General features: G+C 39.9%; 1 protein-coding gene across 2 annotated transcripts in view; it reads left to right on the top strand.

Moving 5' to 3' along the window:
* The window catches only part of LOC140476119 (latent-transforming growth factor beta-binding protein 2-like), a 469,839-nt gene that overhangs the window by 326,377 nt on the left and 125,038 nt on the right, over positions 1-18,424 (top strand). For both annotated transcript variants that reach the window (XM_072568220.1, XM_072568221.1), the window contains exons 19-20: positions 5,839-5,958; positions 10,725-10,844. In XM_072568220.1, coding sequence (XP_072424321.1) covers positions 5,839-5,958; positions 10,725-10,844 — 240 coding nt within the window. The remainder of the gene's footprint in view (positions 1-5,838; positions 5,959-10,724; positions 10,845-18,424) is intronic.

The raw sequence follows: 18,424 nt of genomic DNA, 5'->3' as shown, positions 1-18,424 counted from the left end.
GAATAAGCTCATAAATCTTTAGAACTACTTCTTTCATGGGTTCATGATTTGCAGATTGCACTTCAAACAAATTTGCATGCAATTATGGATGTAGTTATTAAAACGTTTCGAATATGATGAAGTATCTTTTGACTGCACCTTCAGTAAAGTATGCACTAAGCATAGATTCTTAGTTAACTCAAGTCCTTTAATGGAATCCGGTGCATCCTCCAAACTACTGACTCTTCTTTATATATTGTACGTTTTTGTAAGCTATGGTAGGCCCCAGAGGATCTTTTCACATTCAGCAGAGACTTTCCTGCACATCCATCCATCTCATCTACCGTTGCTCTTGATGTGATCTCCTCTCCATCAGGAAGACAGGACACCAACTCACAGAGCATTTCAGGGAACATCTCTGGGACACATGCACTCAACAACCCCATCGCCCTATGGCCAACCATTTCAACTCCCTCTGCCACTCCTCCAAGGACATGCAAGTCCTGGGCCTCTTCCACCCCCAAATCAAAACTACCTGACAACTGGAGGAAGAACACCTTGTCTTCTACCTTGGGACCCTTCAACCACAAAGCATCAACATTGACTTCACCAGTTTCCAAATCTCCCCTCTTCCCACCTCATCCCAATCCAACCCTCCAACTCAGTACCACCCTCTTGGCCTGTCCTCCCTGTGCATCTTCCTTCCCACCTATCCACTCCACCCTCCCCACTGACCTATCAAAATTACACCCCCCCACACCTGCATCCATCTACCACCTTCTCACAAGCCTTCTCACCCCCAGCCCGAGCCCAACTCCATTTATCTCTTGACCCCTTGCCTCTTCCATATTCCTGATGGAGGACTTATGCCTGAAATGTTGACACTCCTGCTCGTCAGATGCTTCCTGACCTGCTGTGCTTTTCCAGTGTCACCCTTTTAAACTCATTGTAAGCTTTTCTCTATCCAACACATGTTGCCTAATTTCCCTATGTTTTTTGAGATCAAACATTTTTTTTAATTATTTAAATATTTTCAGATCTCTTTTTCTCACATTCTCTTTCATCACAGAATCCCTACAGTGTGGAACAGGCCATTTGACCCACTGAGCCCACACCGGCCCTCTGAAGAGTATTCCCAGCTAGACCCAGTCCCAACCCTGACTCCATAACCCTGCATTTCCCATAGCCAATCCATCTAGTCTGGATGAAAATCCGTGCATCTGGAGGGAACCCATGCAGACACAGGAAGATTGTGCAAAGTCCACACAGACAATCGCCCAAGGCTAGAATAGAACCCATATCCTTGGTGCTGTGAGACAGCAGTGCTAACCACTGAACCACTGTGCCATCCTTGCATTTCCTTTCCATGTCCCTTTGATTATCTTTCCCATTTCTCTCTCCTTCTCTTTTTCTTCCTTCTCTTTATAACTTTAACTTTATACCAAGAATTCAAATGGATAATTGTTCAGGCTTCTATTCCCAGATTATTAACAATATTCAAAGCCATCTTGGAAATTAATTTTATGTAAGAAACTTCACCACAATCCTCCCATATTATTTTAAGCACCTCCACATTCCTGCTTCTTTTAAAAAAAGACACATTTCTCTTTAAATCAATGAATTCAAAACCTGGCAACAGCTCTCACCTGGTATGGAGCATGCTTGTGATATTACCCAACATATCAGATCCCAGAATAAAATCAGACTCGATAGATTAAATATTTTTATTTTAGTTGAGTTATTGGTCAATCATTGAAATATATTTGCATGATGTTGCAGAACTTTTTCTCAACAATAGAACAGGCATTTATTACACAAAAGATTAAAACAAATAATAATGTTATCGAATATAGAACACCATTTCAAAGATCGTTAAACACAGCAAAAGAAAGTTTTGATTTATTTCCTAACAATGTTAAACCTTAAAGTTGGATACAGCTGATTCTCCCTAGTTCTTTCCTGTGAACTGTGAGCTCATCTTACACGAATAACTAAAAAACTGAGAGCCTAGACTTTCTCAGTTTTTTAATACTCTGCCAATTTCTGACCAAGCAATCTTTGTCTGGAAATAAAATTTGTGATTGATTTATCTGTGTTTTTCCTAAACTGTTCTATATTCCTGTTTTCGGAGTTAAACTAGGGCATCAATGTGGACTTCAACAACTTCCTCATTTCCCCTTCCCCCACCTCATCCTAGTTTCAAACTTCCAGCTCAGTAACTGTCTCCTTGACTTGTCTGGACTTGTCCTACCTGCCTATCTTCTTTTCCACCTATCCACTCCACCCTCTCCTCCTTGACCTATCACCTTCATCTCCTCCCCCACTCACCCATTGTACTCTATGCTACTCCCTCCCCACCCCCACCCTCCTCTAGCTTATCTCTCCACGCTTCAGGCTCACTGCCTTTATTCCTGATGAAGGGCTTTTGCTCGAAACGTCGATTTCGCTGCTCGTTGGATGCTGCCTGAACTGCTGTGCTCTTCCAGCACCACTAATCCAGTACTTCTGACTCTATTCAGGTCTTCTCTGAACAGCTGAAAACTTTTAATCACTGGATTTTCTGTGCTAAAATCAAATACTTGGTTATCCTGAACCAAAAACAAACTGATGTCTCTTAAGTTTTTCCCCATCTGTCATAAAGCACTACAATGAAAGTAATATTCCATTAGCAGTTCAGGGGGTCTCTGCTCATACTAAATCAGCCCTTTTTTCCAAGAGGAACGTCCGACCAAAGTTTTTTTTAAAGCATCAAAAAAGTAACCAATCACATATGCCACTACTTAAAAATCTCTAAGCTCTAAAAGTGTAAATCAGATACCTTCATCATAATCAATAATTAAAACGTGCAGAATAATGTCAGTACTTTGTCCTTGCAGGAGAATTGGACTTAACTTTAGAAGGGATGGCATGTATTACAGTGGCAGTGATTTAGGTTTTAACACATAGAAGGTTATATAACCATCATTGCTGAAATTGTGAGACTTCGTGCTGAGCAGACAGCTGTTTGTATCAAAAAATGTAGACTCTCTTTAAAGTTATGCCAGTACATTTAATTATAATACAAAAAAGTTCAAGAGAGATTGCATCATGTTTTAATGAAGGAAATGTATTAGAAAATGATTGAAGTGAACATTTATAGGAATGTGTTCATGGAAACACGTGCAACACTACTCAAAACTGTGCACAATAATGGCAATAACCCCAGTGAACCTTTAAGTACTGGCGAAGTTTCAAACTTGAAGTCTATGTAAATATGGTTCTCATCGCCTAAGAATGATATTCTGGAAATTAAGGTTTACCTTTGTATTAATAATCATATTGCTAGTGAGCAAAATTGGATATATTCTGTAAAGTGGATGAAAGTGATTAAATGAAAGATATTGTCGCAATTAAGTAAGTTTTGATTTCCATGTTGGTTCTTTTCTTGGAAGAATATTTTGGTCAATGGCTCATGCGTCCTGGTTACAATGTAGCCATTTAGGGACAGTTTTGTGTCATTCACCTTTTGATGTAGTCCCTTTTTGAGAGCAATTATGGATCTAAGATCTGGCAACATATTTTTCGCCTATTGTTAATTTTTGGCTCAACCTTTGTATGTAGTTGGATATATAACTAATTGATAAACAACTGCAGTACTGGATCTTGTTTCAATGTAATATAGTAAGTGTTATTTATTACACACTGTTAATAAGATATTGAGCTTTGCTTGGTTCAATTTGGTTCAGGAATCTGAGCTTTGGCATACTGAGTGCTGTTTTAAATCTGAGAGTGGGTTATTCAAACTCTGGAAACATGGCTGAGCTGTAAGAGGTCCCTTTGAATGCAACCAACTTGCATAAAATTTCCAAGAGCTTCCAAGGAGTAAAAACAAATAAGTTGACTCTCAGATTGTGAAGAAGTGCAGCGATAAGTAACAATATCCATTAAAGGTTACTCAAGGGCACATCGTCTTTAGGATTTGGCTGAATTTCCATGAGATTCCCAGGTTGCCAGCTTTATGTTTCATTTCCTATGCCAATGTAACAATGGCCAAGCAGAAAGATCCCATTGGAAATTGGTTCACTGCTCTTTTTCTATTTCATCTACTCAGTAAACAGTGATTTTCAGTAAATATAGAATAGAATCCCTACAGTGTGGAAACAGGCCATTTGGCCCAACAAGTCCACACCGACCTTCCAAAAAGTACTGCACCCAGACCCATTCCCCGATCCTATTATTCTACATTTCACCTGACTAATGCACCTAGCCTACATATCTCTGAACACAACAGGCAATTTATCATGGCCAATTCACCTAACCTGCACATGTCTGGATTGTGGGAGGAAACCCACGCAGACTCAGGTAGAATGTACAAACTCCACACAGTCACCTGAGGCTGGAATCAAACCTGGGTCCCTGATGCTGTGAGGCAGCAGTGGTAACCACTGAGTCACCATGCTACCCAGCTATACAACTGAAGTTATATTCCCTTGAAACTGGAATGAGAATCAAACAAAAGTATAGGTTTACATGAGAAGTTTTGTTTCATTATCCAAGATCTTCTAAAAAAAATTGTAACATATATTCTTAGAAAGGATTATGGGTTTGAATTGTTAAAACATGCAAGCATACAAATTATGAACCAGAATAGGCACTTGGACTCTCAGGTTTCCTCTATGATTGGTAAGAACATGGCTTATCTGTTTGTTGAACAACTGCTACTTGCTGCCTCATCCCAATACTGTTTCTGTCCCTGATGGATTGCTCCTGTAATTGACACTGCCTCCATCATTCTCAGGAGACATGAATCCCTCAGATTAAGACTTATGGAGAAAAGCTTTGCTTCTTAAACAGTGGGGAGACTACAGAGATAGCTGATGCATTGATGACCATCTTCCATTCTGCAATAATTCCTGCAAATTGGAAGCAAATGTGCCACTGCTGTTTTGGTGATAAAGTCAACATATTGATACTAATGATGTGATTTGATGGGATCACCAGTGCATTGCTCCCATCACTGTCACAATGCAAGGGACAAAAAGTTAATATTTTTGGAATTCATTGCTGAAAATTAAACCAGGTGTATTGCTCCATCAGTTTCTAGTTTTCCTGACTCTAAGTTGCTACTTCCATATTGAATCTGCTTGAAAAGCAGTGAACAATAAATCCTACAGTCTTATTTATACTCCTGGACTTTTTTTTTCTGATTTATTCCTATATGTTTTTGTAGCTAGTGCTGGACTTCTTGTTTCTGTACTTTTCAAATTTTTCTCATTTAAGAATCTGTACCTTAGTACCCAAGATGGTGTTGTAAGTGGTTATTTGTAAATGTTTCACTGTACTCATGTGACAATAAAGCTAATTTAATTCAAATATTTGCTGAATAGGTTCATCACTCTTCCCAAGTGCATCTTCCCAATTATTTGCAAGATTGTGGTCCTCCAAGTCCAGCATTCTTGCAATAACTGAAATTCCTGGATCTCCACTGCAGCCATTGACCATGCAGAACTCCTGCTCCCATTCACTTTTCATGCCTTTGTATCCCGTGGACTTTTACTTTCTTGACACCTTGCTGTGAGGGATCTTATCAAAGGCCTTGAGTAAAGCGATGGAAGGTGTCATCAACAGTGACTAGCAAGCAGCAATTGCCTGCTCACTGACACCCACTTTGAGTTCTGCCAGGGTCACTCAACCCCTGACTTCATTATAGCCTTGATTCAAACATGGACAGAAGTGTTGAATTCCAGAGCTGAAGTGAGAGTGACAGCCGAGCCAGTGATGCCCACATCCCATCAGTGAATTTAAAAATCCTTTAGATTATTCTTGCCAGCATAACTGATTAAAAAGTAATCTTTTCTTTCCTGATTTCTTGCTTTGCAGATATAAATGAATGTGCTCAGGCTCATTTGTGCCATAGAGGACGTTGTATCAACACCCCAGGTTCTTATCACTGTGACTGTGAAGAGGGTTACATCATGGCTCCATCGGGACAGTGTAACGGTAATTGAAATCATTGACTACTGCTCTCACAGTGAATTGTATCCTAGTCATCGGGAATTAACTCTATGAATACTGAGTTTAATTTCAGGTGGTGTCAGTTAGAAATATAGAACCAGGAGTAGCGCATTTAGCTTGCTCCATCATTTAATATGACTAATCAAATACTTCACTTTCTCTAACCCGCACTATCCCTATAATGCTTTACACTACTGAAAATAGAAATCTACCAATTTCTACTCTAATATGCTCAAAATTGAATTTACACAGCCCTTTTGAATTCCAAATATCATAACCCCCACGTAATTTCTAAGTGGCAACCCCCACCCTTTAATTTTAAATTGTGCACCTTTGTTTGAGACTCCCTAAACAGAGAAAACATCTTCCCTGTGTCTACCTTGTCTATCAAGATTTTCCATTTGCAAATGTATGCTTATTATGCCCAATGAGATCATTTTTTTAATCCAAAGGTCCATTTATCAAGGTGATAACTGCTAGCATTTTAGCTGTTACTGATGTAAGGCTGACAGGTTTACAGTTCCCTGTTTTCTCTCTTCTTCCTGTCTGAAATAATGAAGTGTCATCTGTTAGCTTCAAATCTGCAAGAATTATTCCAAATTCTATGGTATTTTGAAAGATAATCACCACAATTATTTCTGTGGCCACCTCCAACATTCTGGTTTATCAAGTTTCATCTCCATCATTTCTCCAGTACAGCCTTGTTACAAATACTAAGTTCCTTCACTCCTAGTTACTTGAATCCCTGATTCTGGAAGATTTCTTGCATCTTCCTCAGTGAAAACAGTTGCAAATTAATTAATTCAACTGCTCTCCCATTTCTCGATTCCCTGGTGTAAATTCTCCTGACAAACTGAAATGGATCCACATCCGTCTTACGTAAATGTTTCCTTTTTTCAGGTTTGAGTGTTTTTCTTTTGGCATGATTTGGAGGAGCCGGTGTTGAACTGAGGTGTACTAAGTGAAACATCACGCAATACCAGCTTATAGTCCAACAGGTTTATTTGGAAGCACTAGCTTTTAGAGCACCGCTCCTTCATCAGGTGATTGTTCCAAAGGCTAGTGCTTCCAAATAAACCCGTTGGACTATAACCTGGTGTTGTGTGATTTTTTTACTTTCTTTTGACAGATTGTATTCACATTCAGCTTTTCCTTTCCTTATCGGTTTCTGGGGCCATTTTGGCTGCATTCTGAAAAAACAAAAATCTCAGACCTCAGATTTATTACCATTTCTAGCCTTTGTTTTTGAATGTGGTGTAATCCTTAACTTCCTTTGTCAGCCATGGTTGACTAGAGTTTTATTTTGTGGTTTTGCGTCTTGAAAGAATGTATAGTTGTAGTAAGTTGTGTAATCATTCTTTTAAGGGCTATCCATTGCCTGTGTACAGAGATGCCTTTTAATGTATTTTCCCAATCTAGCCAATTTGTCCATAATGTTTTCATCATTTTCTCTTATTCACATTTAACACCTTTCTTCAGATAGAAGTACCCTTACTTTCAACATGTAAAATTCTATCATATTGTGGTCACTCATTCCTAAACGTTTATTAGAGAAAATGATGCAGAGTCACAGAGGTCCATAGCACAATAAAGGGTCTTTCAGCCTATCAAATCTGCATCAGTCAGAAATAACTACCTAACTATTCTTAACCCATTTTCCAGCATTTATCCCCTAGCGTTGTATATCTCAGCATTTCAAGTGTCCATCTGAATGCTTCTTAAATGTTATAAGGGTTTTTACCTCAACCACCTTTGTCGGCAGTGAGTTCCAGATTCTCACCAAAGCTCTGCGTGAACATTTTTATCCCTCATGTTCCCTATAAACTTCCTGTTCCTTTTCTGAAAACTATGGCCTGGTCAGTGATCTATCCACCAAGGGGAAAATTATCTCCTGTCTACCCTGTCTCATAATTTTATACTTCTTAGTCATGTCCTCCCTCCATCTCCTCTGCTCCAAGGGAAATGACGCCAAGCGATTCACACTCTCTTAGTATTTTAAACCGTTCAGCCCAGGCAATCACCTGGTAAATCTCTTCTGCAGTGCAATCACATTCTTCCTAAATTGTGGATTCCAGAACTGCACACAGTACTCCAGCTGTAGTGTGACCACTTGTACACTGTTCCAGCAGAACCACCTTGTATATCACAGTATCCTTCATCACTCATCTGATTTCTCTGCTTTAGATTCACTGGTTTCTGCCACATTTTTCCCTTTGGATATTAGATTTGGAAAGTTTGAACAGGCTTTTCCTTTCTCATTGTCACGATCACAACTATGTATCTACTCAGATAAATTGTTTGACAGTACAGACAAAGCAGACGTTGCTTTGTCCAGTTTACACACCCTTGCGCAAATAATGGACTTTTTTTAATGATGCAATGTTTTATCAATCGAGAAGCTGAAAATTAAGAAATCTGGTAGAATAAAATATACAGTCAGTCGATGGATGGAATCTGTTGTGAAATGCATTTGCACGTCACTTTGTTCCCAAGTCAAAACACTGCAGGATGATTAGAACTTTTCTATCAGATTCCCTGCAGTGTGGAAACAGGCCCAACAAATCCACAGTGACCCTCCAAAGAGTAACCCGCCCAGACCCATTCCCATACATTTAACGTGTGACTAATGCAGCAATCTACACATCCCTGAACACTGTTGACAATTTAGCGTGGCCAATCCACCTAATCTGCACATCTTTGGACTGTGGGAGGAAACCGGAGCACCTGGAGGAAACCTACACAGACACGGGGAGAATGTGCAAACTCCACACAGACAGTCACCCAAGACTGGAATCGAACCCAGGTCCCCAGCAGTGTTAACGACTGAGCCCATGTCACTCATAATGTAAACCCACTACTCATAAGTACAGGAAATGTTTGTATGTCTTATCTTTTAAAATTACACCTCCCCCCCACTTCCCCCCCAAACCACCATGTGGGATCGCATTATAAGTTAAATGTTCATTAACTGGGCAGCCGCTATATGTTTGACCAAAAGTAGCAGCTCAAAAACCTTGATGGATGACATCAGGTAAGGGTTTGGCACATCACAAGGTTGACTGACCCAGCAAGATTTGGACATTATGGCATGATGCCTTTGCAATGTAGTTTGCCAAAGTTAGATTCATTTGGTCTTTCAAAATCTGAACTTGTAGACATTGTGCAAATTGTGGATGGTCTAGTGGGATTATTGCTGAACTGTTTTTCCAGAGACCCAGATAATGTTCTGGGGACCCAATTTCAAATCATACTCTGCTGGATGGTGAAATTTGAATTCAATAAAAATCTGGAATTAAAACCTCATGATGACCATGAAACCATTGACGATTTTCAGAAAACCGCATCTGACTCCCTAATGTCCGTTAGGGAAGGAATCTGCCGTCCCTACCTGGTCTGGCCTATATGTCTCCAGACATTTATCTTTCACTTCCGGCACACTCCTATTATAGGTGGCATTTGTAAAGAGGGACAGAAGCCAAGGTGGCCAATGGAAACACAAACTCAGCACTGCTTCCCCATTTTATAAACATTTTCAAAATAAACTGTTAATAGGTGGTCTATCCATACACCTTCAAAAGCAAATAGATTTAAAAATATTTTTAAAATGCAGCCTCCTTGGAGAACAAGGAGAATCCATACACTACTCTTCTCCAACCTAAAACTTTCCAAATAACCTGTTCTATAATTTATCTTTCAATTCTGGCACCCTCATATTATAGGAGACATTAGTACATGCTGGCAGAAACCAAGGTGGCCAAATCACACGTTTAATCACATCATCACAAACTCAACACTTTTAAACCTTTTAAAAATAAACCGTTAATAGGTGGTCTATCCATATACTTTCAAAAGCAAACAAATCTTTGAACATTTAGCGAATTGCAAACTAACTCTTTCTTTTCCTCAACTCGGTTTGCAAAGTCTTACTGATACTTTTACTGTTTTATGTGCTTAGTGGTATTATTACAGAGCCTGTTTTTCCAGAATGCTAGATAATGCTCTGCTGAGCTGGGCTTGAATCCCACCATCTCAAAAGGTGGAATTTTAATTCAATAAAACATCTAGAATTAAGAGTCCAACAAAAACCATGAAACCATTGTCCATTGTTTGGGGATTTCACCAATAGCTGTAAGGGAAGGAAATCTGCCATCCTTACCTGGTCTAGCCTACATGTGACTCCAGACCCACAGCAGTGTGGTTGACACTTAACTGCCTTCTGGGCAATTTGGGGCGGCACGGTGGCTCAGTGGTTAGCACTGCTGTCTCACAGCACTCGGGTCCCAGGTTCGATTCCAGCCTCAGGCGACTGTCTGTGTGGAGTTTGCACATTCTCCCTGTGTCTGCATGGGTTTCCTCCCACAATCCAAAGATGTGCAGGTTAGGTGAATTTGCCATGCTAAATTGCCCATAGTGTAGGTGTGTTAGTCAGAGGGGAAGTGGGTCTGTGTGGGTTACTCTTCAGAGTGTCGGTGTGGACTGATTGGGCCGAAGGGCCTGTTTCCACACTGTAGGGAATCTAATCTAATCTAATCAAATAAATGCTGGCCTCACCAGCGATACCCACATCCCATGAATGAGTGAAAAAAATGTGGTAATATTTTTCTGTTCTTAGCTTTTACTGTGACACAATTTAAATGCTTTGACAACAAAACCTCCTCGGGCTGTGGCTTGAACAGATACATAATTCAGTCAATTTGTCAAGCTAGTTTTAAATGGAAAAACCTGAGCTCAGTTTTTGATTAATCCCACAGATATTGATGAATGCAGTAGTCCCAATACATGTCCTACTGGGGAGTGTATCAATACTCTGGGTTCCTTTGAATGTGTCAGCTGTTCAGTTGGATACAAAGCAATGAATGGACGATGTGTAGGTAAGATTCCTAAAATAAACTGTGTGCCATTGACACTTCTCAATAATTAGTCACAAATCTGACAGCTGCATCAAAAAAAAGGCAGTGAAATTGATAGTTTTATAGTTATTGCTATTGAACTTGTGCTTTTAAGGTGGATTTAATCTGATAGTTTTATGCCATTGCAGCCCTGTATTTGTTATACTACTCTGTAATGGATTTGAAATGTGCACCAAAACAAAGTCTATTCTTATGATATCAGTAAGGAAAAATAAACAAAAGTTGACTTCTAATGTATTTAAAAGAGCTCAGATAAATTTTGTAATTTGAACTTTACAGCAAACAAGATCTTGAAAGATAAAATCTTTTAAAATTGGACTAAGTCTCCAATTTCATTTTCAAATCAGCAGAAATTACTTGTAACATTCCTTATCTGCCAATAATTCATAGTGCAGGTGGAGACTATTTGGACAAATGCTCCACATTAAGCATTTGGCTAAAGATTCAGCCAACAAACGGGTCAACAGAACAAGATTATTCCTTTATTAGGTAATTGCGTGCATCTATCAGATAGAACTTTGGTCATGATAATTATACAGCACTATGAACCATCAAGTCACCACACTATTCACAAGACCTTGTTTGGAAGGAAACCATTACTTCAATAGCTGCAGCAGTTTGGTAAACTTTTTTTTATATTTTCCAATCAACCTGTTCAAAGATGTTATTACATGCCTCTGGATCAGGTGGGACTTGAACTCTGGACCTCCTGGATCAAAGATACTGCCACCAAGTCATAAGTGCTTCCTATTTGCTGGTAATACACCTCGGGGAACTTACCCAAAGATTTAACTGAAGAGTTCCTCAGCCCTTTGCGATCAACAACCTTTCCATTCTGATTACTGAGACCTAAGACTGGGCCTGATACTGGCCCTGGAACTTCAAGCCTGTTTTGTTGTCACTGTTTTGAGCACTGTTGGAATCCCAGCAGTTGCCATCTCTCCCCATGGCCCTGGGAGGACTGAGAAGCTTCTGATTTGTTGAAGCTGGAACATCTTATCTTATAGGGGGAGAAACCTCAACTGAGCCCCATATAAAATAGATCTGTAATGGCCTCCAGGCGCAGTAGAACTGAATTTGCCCTTGACATTCCTTCATGTAGGCTAACCTTTATTGTCACATATTCTCAATGAGTATATAGCGCCAACATAGATACAAAAGTACTTGGTACAGCTTCTTTAGTTACATGTTTTTAGACAATACAGAAATAAAATGTCCAACATTCCGGAAATAAAAGCTCAGTACAGCAGACCATGCTGACGCTTAGCTTTCAGTCCGCACCAGGCCCTAGCTCCACACTGCGTTGGCACCACGACACGGGAGGAGACTGCTGCACCAGGCCTGGAGGTCACCACACAATACCAGGAGGGCGTCACGCCAGGAGATCACCATGCCATGCCAGGAGGGTGCTACGTCATGCCAGGAGGGCACGATGCCAGACAAACCATAGTTTCACTAGAAATGAATTGTATGGAAGAAAATCCAGTAATTGGAATTGATGCATTTGAATTTCGCATAGCAGGATTTTGCTTGTTCTTTGCTCAGCAGTACCATGGATGAGATTCAGATTTAAAAGACTGCTGTCAAACAATGTACCAGATGTTTGATACCTACTGATGACTGCTGCACATCCTGCATAATATCCTTCCTGGTTTTGTTTCCTCATTGGCATTAATACTTATATGTGTTTCATCTTCATCAATAAGGCTGTACGCCTCAGTCCCCCAGTTACCTTTTTTTAAGAAATTTCAAACAGATGTTGTTGATCGTACAGTCACATATTGGATCATATGCTGCAAGAGGTCAACAATTCAAACTAAAAAAACTGGGGGAGTGTAACAGATGTGCTACTGCAGTGTGTGTTCTCTTACTTCAGATTTATTTTGGGTGAGTTTTCAGCAGTATGAGATTAACAAAACAGGATATTTTTTCTTGAACTAGTTTCATAATATTCCCTGAGTGCCGTAATAAATCCTTTAGAGGATGCACTCCTTAAAAAAAAGAAAACTGACAATGAAACTGCTTTTAATAATTGCATGTCCGTAAAAATAGTCATTGTTTTTTAGGCATGGTAGGATATATAGTTTATTCTACTAGCTATAAAGTCACAAATTGCTCTGGCATGTTTAATATGTACTGCATGAGTCAATATTAATATTTATTTGAAGCCTGTTTAAATGTGATCCTAAATCAGATGTTCTTTTTGAACAAACTAAAAGGCTTTTATATTCAATCATTCAAAATTATCAGCAACATATTTCATTTCGGTAGTGCCTTAAGAATAAAGCAAGAACTACTGCATTGGCTACTGTTCAGAAAGTTGCCTGACTGTAAGAAATCCTCTGCAGTGACTTGATTTAAAAATATTTTTAAAATGCAGCCTCCTTGGAAAACATGGACAATCCTTTCTATTGGTAATACACTCTTGGTCTCACAGGAACTTCCCCATAGATTTCATTGAAGAGTTCCTCAAATTTTGCGATCACCATCCTTTCCATTCTGATCACTGGGACCTAACACTGGTCCTGATACTCTTCTCCTACCTAAAACTTTCCAAACAACCTGTTCTGTGATTTATCTTTCAATTCTGGCACCCTCATATTATAGGAGACATTAGTAAATGCTGGCAGAAACCAAGGTGGCCAAATCACACGTTTAATCACATCATCACAAACTCAACACTGCTTCCCCATTTTAAAAACCTTTTAAAAATGAACTGTTAATCAGTGGTCTATCCATATTCCTTCAAAAGCAAACAAATCTTTGAACATTTGGCAAATTATAAACTAACTCTTTCTTTTCCTCAAATCGAGTCTAGGTTTGCAAAGTCATACTGATCCTTTTACTGTTTTATATGTAGAGTCAGACTGTGTCTGGGTAGATGATGGCTTAATGGTATTATTCCTGAATAATAATACCACTATTCTGGTTAATCCAGAATCCCAGATAATGCTCTGATGATCTGGGTTTGAATCTCACCATTATAAATGGTAGAATTTGAATTCAATGAAAATAAGAGTCTAATGAAGACCATTAAACCATTATACATTGTTAGGGGAGTTCACTAATGTCTTTGAGGGAAGGAAATCTGCTATCCTTATCTGGTCTGGACTGCATGTGATTTCTAACCTACAGCAATGTGGTTGACTCTTAACTGCCTTCCAGGAAATTAGGGATGGGCAATAAATGTTGGCTTAGCCAGTGGTTGTCACATGCTGCAAATGAATTTAAAAACAAAACTGCCTGGTTTGAGTTTGGGGCTGAGAGAAGACCTTGTTTTTTTTTTAATAAGACCTCTGCATCTGCTTTTTTTTCAGCTTACTTTTGTGTCTTCGTGGTTTGTAATCTCAGCAAATGCATTAATGGTCTGTGTTTTCCACACACATTTCTAGTTTCATTATCTTTTCATAATTAGCTTTTGTATTGTTGAAGTCTGCCTCCCCTTCTCAGTTCATGTCCAATCTTTTGTTTTCCTTTTTACCGAAGTTGATGTGCTCTTGTTGACTGACAAGTTATCTGCGGGTTCTGTTGGCAGATTAATTGTTTGAGACTTGGAGTTGAGATTCACCTGAAGGACCTTCACTTCCAGCTGTAGACCCTCAGATCTTCTGTGTCAAATACACTGGGAACTTCAGGATAGTTGCTATAACATTTACCTATATTCTTGTTTCCTTTCCCATTCATTCATTCCAGAATCATCTTTTTTAAGGACTTTCAAATTATGATGGCTCCATCACCAAAGACATTCAGGGAGTTCATGCTTACCATAGTTTCTTTCAGCATTGTGAAACTTCAATGTCTTCAAAATTTGGACCGAACATTTTATTGAATGCTGGGAGATGAAGATTAATGTTGTTCATGCAGCTTCAGTCTGACCTGATTGACTTGATACCACTCTGGCTTGAAGCCTCTCTCTTTACTGCACAGCAACCCAGGGGTCTGAAATGTTAACTCTTTTTTTTCTGTCCTTTGAAGCTACCAGGCTTGATGGGGTCCTCCACATTAGATTAGATTAGATTACTTACAGTGTGGAAACAGGCCCTTCGGCCCAACAAGTCCACACCGCCCCGCCGAAGCGTACCCACCCCTTACCTAACACTACGGGCAATTTAGCATGGCCAATTCACCTGACCTGCACATCTTTGGACTGTGGGAGGAAACCGGAGCACCCGGAGGAAACCCACGCAGACACGGGGAGAACGTGCAAACTCCACACAGTCAGTCGCCTGAGGTGGGAATTGAACCCAGGTCTCCGGCGCTGTGAGGCAGCAGTGCTAACCACTGTGCCACCGTGCCGCCCACATTGGCTGAGATTGTTCCAGATTTCCAAGAGCTGCAGTATTTTACATTCAGCTATCTTGCTGGTTTACTGCCTCTTTTTGGGTTTCCAGTGGTTCAACCTGCACTTCGTAGGCTATGATTAGAGTGGTGCTGGAAAGGCACAGCAGGTCAGGCAGCATCCAAGGAGCAGGAAAATCGATGTATCGGGCAAAAGCCCTTCATCAGGATTCCTGATGAAGGGCTTTTGCCCGAAACGTTTATTTTCCTGCTCCTCAGATGCTGCCTGACCTGCTGTGCTTTTCCAGCACCACTCTAATCTTGACTCTAATCTTCAGCATCTGCAGTACCACCTCCATCTGTTTTGTAGGCTATGTTAATAACTTGCTTCTCCTTCATTGAATTTTCCTTTGATTTCCTGCCAAGGTGCACTAACTTGAGTTGCATAAAAGTAAACATATTGCTTTTAAATACACATTGTGATTATCAAGCTTTTTTTTGCATCCATCCAACATTTATGGATCTTCTTCTTCAGTGGCGATTAGGATTAGCATCTCACCTGATTGCATATGCAGGGCGACATTCCTTGCAAAATTGTAACTCCAAAACATTTTAGAGAAGCATCATATCAGGTGGGAGGGGAGGTGATGTCCTAGTTGTATTATTGCTGGACTGTTAATCCAATTACTGAGGTAATGTTCTGGGGACCTGGGTTCAAATCCTGCCACAGTAGATAGTGGAACTTGAATTTAATTTTTAAAATCTGGAATTAAAAGTCTAATGATGACTGTGAGTCCATTGTCAATTGTTGGGAAAATCCCCATCTGGTTCACTAAATGTCCTGCAAGGAACAGAAAATGCCATCTTTACCTGGTCTGGCCTACATGTGACTCCAGACCCACAACAATGTGGTTGACTCTCAATTGCCCTCTGGGCAATTAGCGATGGGTAAGAAATGCTGGCCTAGTCCGCAAGGCCCACATCCCATGAATTAAGTTTTTTAAAATGGCAGCATGGTTTGGCATTTAACCCATTATGTGTTTTTTGACAGATGTTATTGACTCTTTTGATCTCTATTAAACTGCGTTTAAGCAGAGGAATATTTTGGATCCAATTGCTTCTGCAATAAAATCTTGAGAAATCAGTAGAGTGACTTTGTAATCTCTGCAATGTCTCATGGCTTGGTTTCTCACGGCCACTTATTCATTCATGGGGTGTGGGTAAGCACTATTTATTGCTCATCCATAGTTACCATTGAGAAGGTGGTGGTGAGCTGCCTTCTTGAACCACTGCAGTCCATTTGATGCAGGTACACCTGTAATGCTGTTAAGAGTGAAGTTCCAGGATTTTGACACACCAACACTGAAGGAATGGCAAAATATTTCCAGGTGGTGGTGTTTCTATGTATCTGCTGTCTTGGTCTTTCTCGTGATACTGGCCATGTGTTTGAAAAGTGCTGTATAAGGAGCCTCGATGAATGTTTGCAGTGCACCTTGTAGATAGGTATACACAGTTGCTACTAAGCATTGATATGGAGGGAGTGAATGTGGTGCCAATCAAGGTGTCAGATTTGTTTTGGATGGTGTCAAGCTTTGAGTGTTGTTGGAGCTGCACTTATCTGGGCAAGTGGGGAGTATTACGTTACATTCGTGAAGACGATGGTGCAGTTCTGTGAAAAAGCTTGTCAAGAAAGTGCAGTGTTTCATATACAGAAGCTTAAGAGTAAAGTGAAAAACTTAATGTAGTTCTATTATGTGCATGCTGGGGAAAGGTGGTACTCTTGGAGCGTGTTTAAACCCCAGATATCTAAACATTTCTGTAAAGAGATGCCCATACAAATTTCTGACATTGGAGGAATTGAATCCCAAATTCACAGAAGTTAAATTCTTCCCAAGCTGAATGCCAAACAAAGATATTTCTTATCTGATTTGGCAATGTGATCTCAGGAAATCACTGTTTTCAGCGCGCCTGATTTGCTTCCAGAGATTACCTTTCAATCTGTCTATCACTCAAGATGTTCCAGGATGTTAGAGATGGAATTACAAGAAAATATCCCTGGATGCGTTTGTCTTCCTGATAATATTTCGGCGATGGGCAAAACCAATAAAATGCACGACTTAAATTTACACTCACCAATAATATCCTGAAGAATTTGTCTTCAACAGCAAGGAGTACCAAATGAATGCAGGTCACAGCTTTTTTGACTCTATCTGTTCAAGTTATAGGATATGTCCTGACACAAGCAATGTTATAGAGCTAGGATATATGCCTACTTCCCAAGACAAAGAAGATCTGCAGAAATGCCTCCTTTTTTAAAACTCCCTGGCACTATGCATACCTAGTTTTTCAACAAGGCATCATCATTTAAAGAAGTTGGAAGAGAGGGCGGTCCCATATATATCGCAGCAAGGTGGTCTACATGCATCTGAGTCACTCAAACAAGTATTGTCAACACAAACTTGTGTCCTGCTGTGCAATGTCTTGAGAAAGAAGGCCAACCTGAAAGTCATGGTTACCCACAGAGATATCGAAATGAACTTAGATTCCATGAAATCTCAAAACTAATGAAGCAATGTTGAGAGAAACAGAAACTAAGTAAAGCGACTGTGTGCAATATGCCAAATATGAACAAACCACACACAGAAGTAAGCTTGAACAATGGACAACCAAGGTGACAGCAACATACCAAGATGCCCAAGTCAAGGATGCCCTAGAATGAAATATAAATGTCTCAAAGGTTTCACCATCACAATATCCAGAAGGACTGTCAAAGCACCAGTACTTCATATCCACACTTCAACTCGTAAATGTTTGTACTGTTGCTTCTGTATAAGTAGATTTGTAACTATGGTAGCATATACATATTTTCACCCTGCCTATGTATTATTATCATCCAAGGAGAGATGATGGCCGAATGGTATTATTGCTGGACTGCTATTTCTGAGACCAAAGTGATATTCTAGGGACCTGGATTTAAATCCTGCCATGGTAGATGGTGGAAGTTGAATTCAATAATAACCTAGAATGAAGAGTTTAATGATGACCATGTCAATTGTTGGAAAAATCCATCTGGTTCGTTAATGTCCTTCAGGGAAGGAAACTGCCATCCTTACCTGGTCTGGCCCACATGTGACTCGACCCACACTAATGTGGTTGACTCTTAACTGCCTCTGGGCAGTTAGGGATGGGCAATAAATGCTGGCCCAGCCAGTGAATGAGTTAAAAATAATTATACTGGGGGCGAAAAGGTGGATGTTGTTCAT

Source organism: Chiloscyllium punctatum, chromosome 4 (genome assembly GCF_047496795.1).
Source record: "Chiloscyllium punctatum isolate Juve2018m chromosome 4, sChiPun1.3, whole genome shotgun sequence".
NCBI lineage: Eukaryota > Metazoa > Chordata > Chondrichthyes > Orectolobiformes > Hemiscylliidae > Chiloscyllium > Chiloscyllium punctatum.
This window is presented reverse-complemented; position numbering and strand designations above follow the sequence as displayed.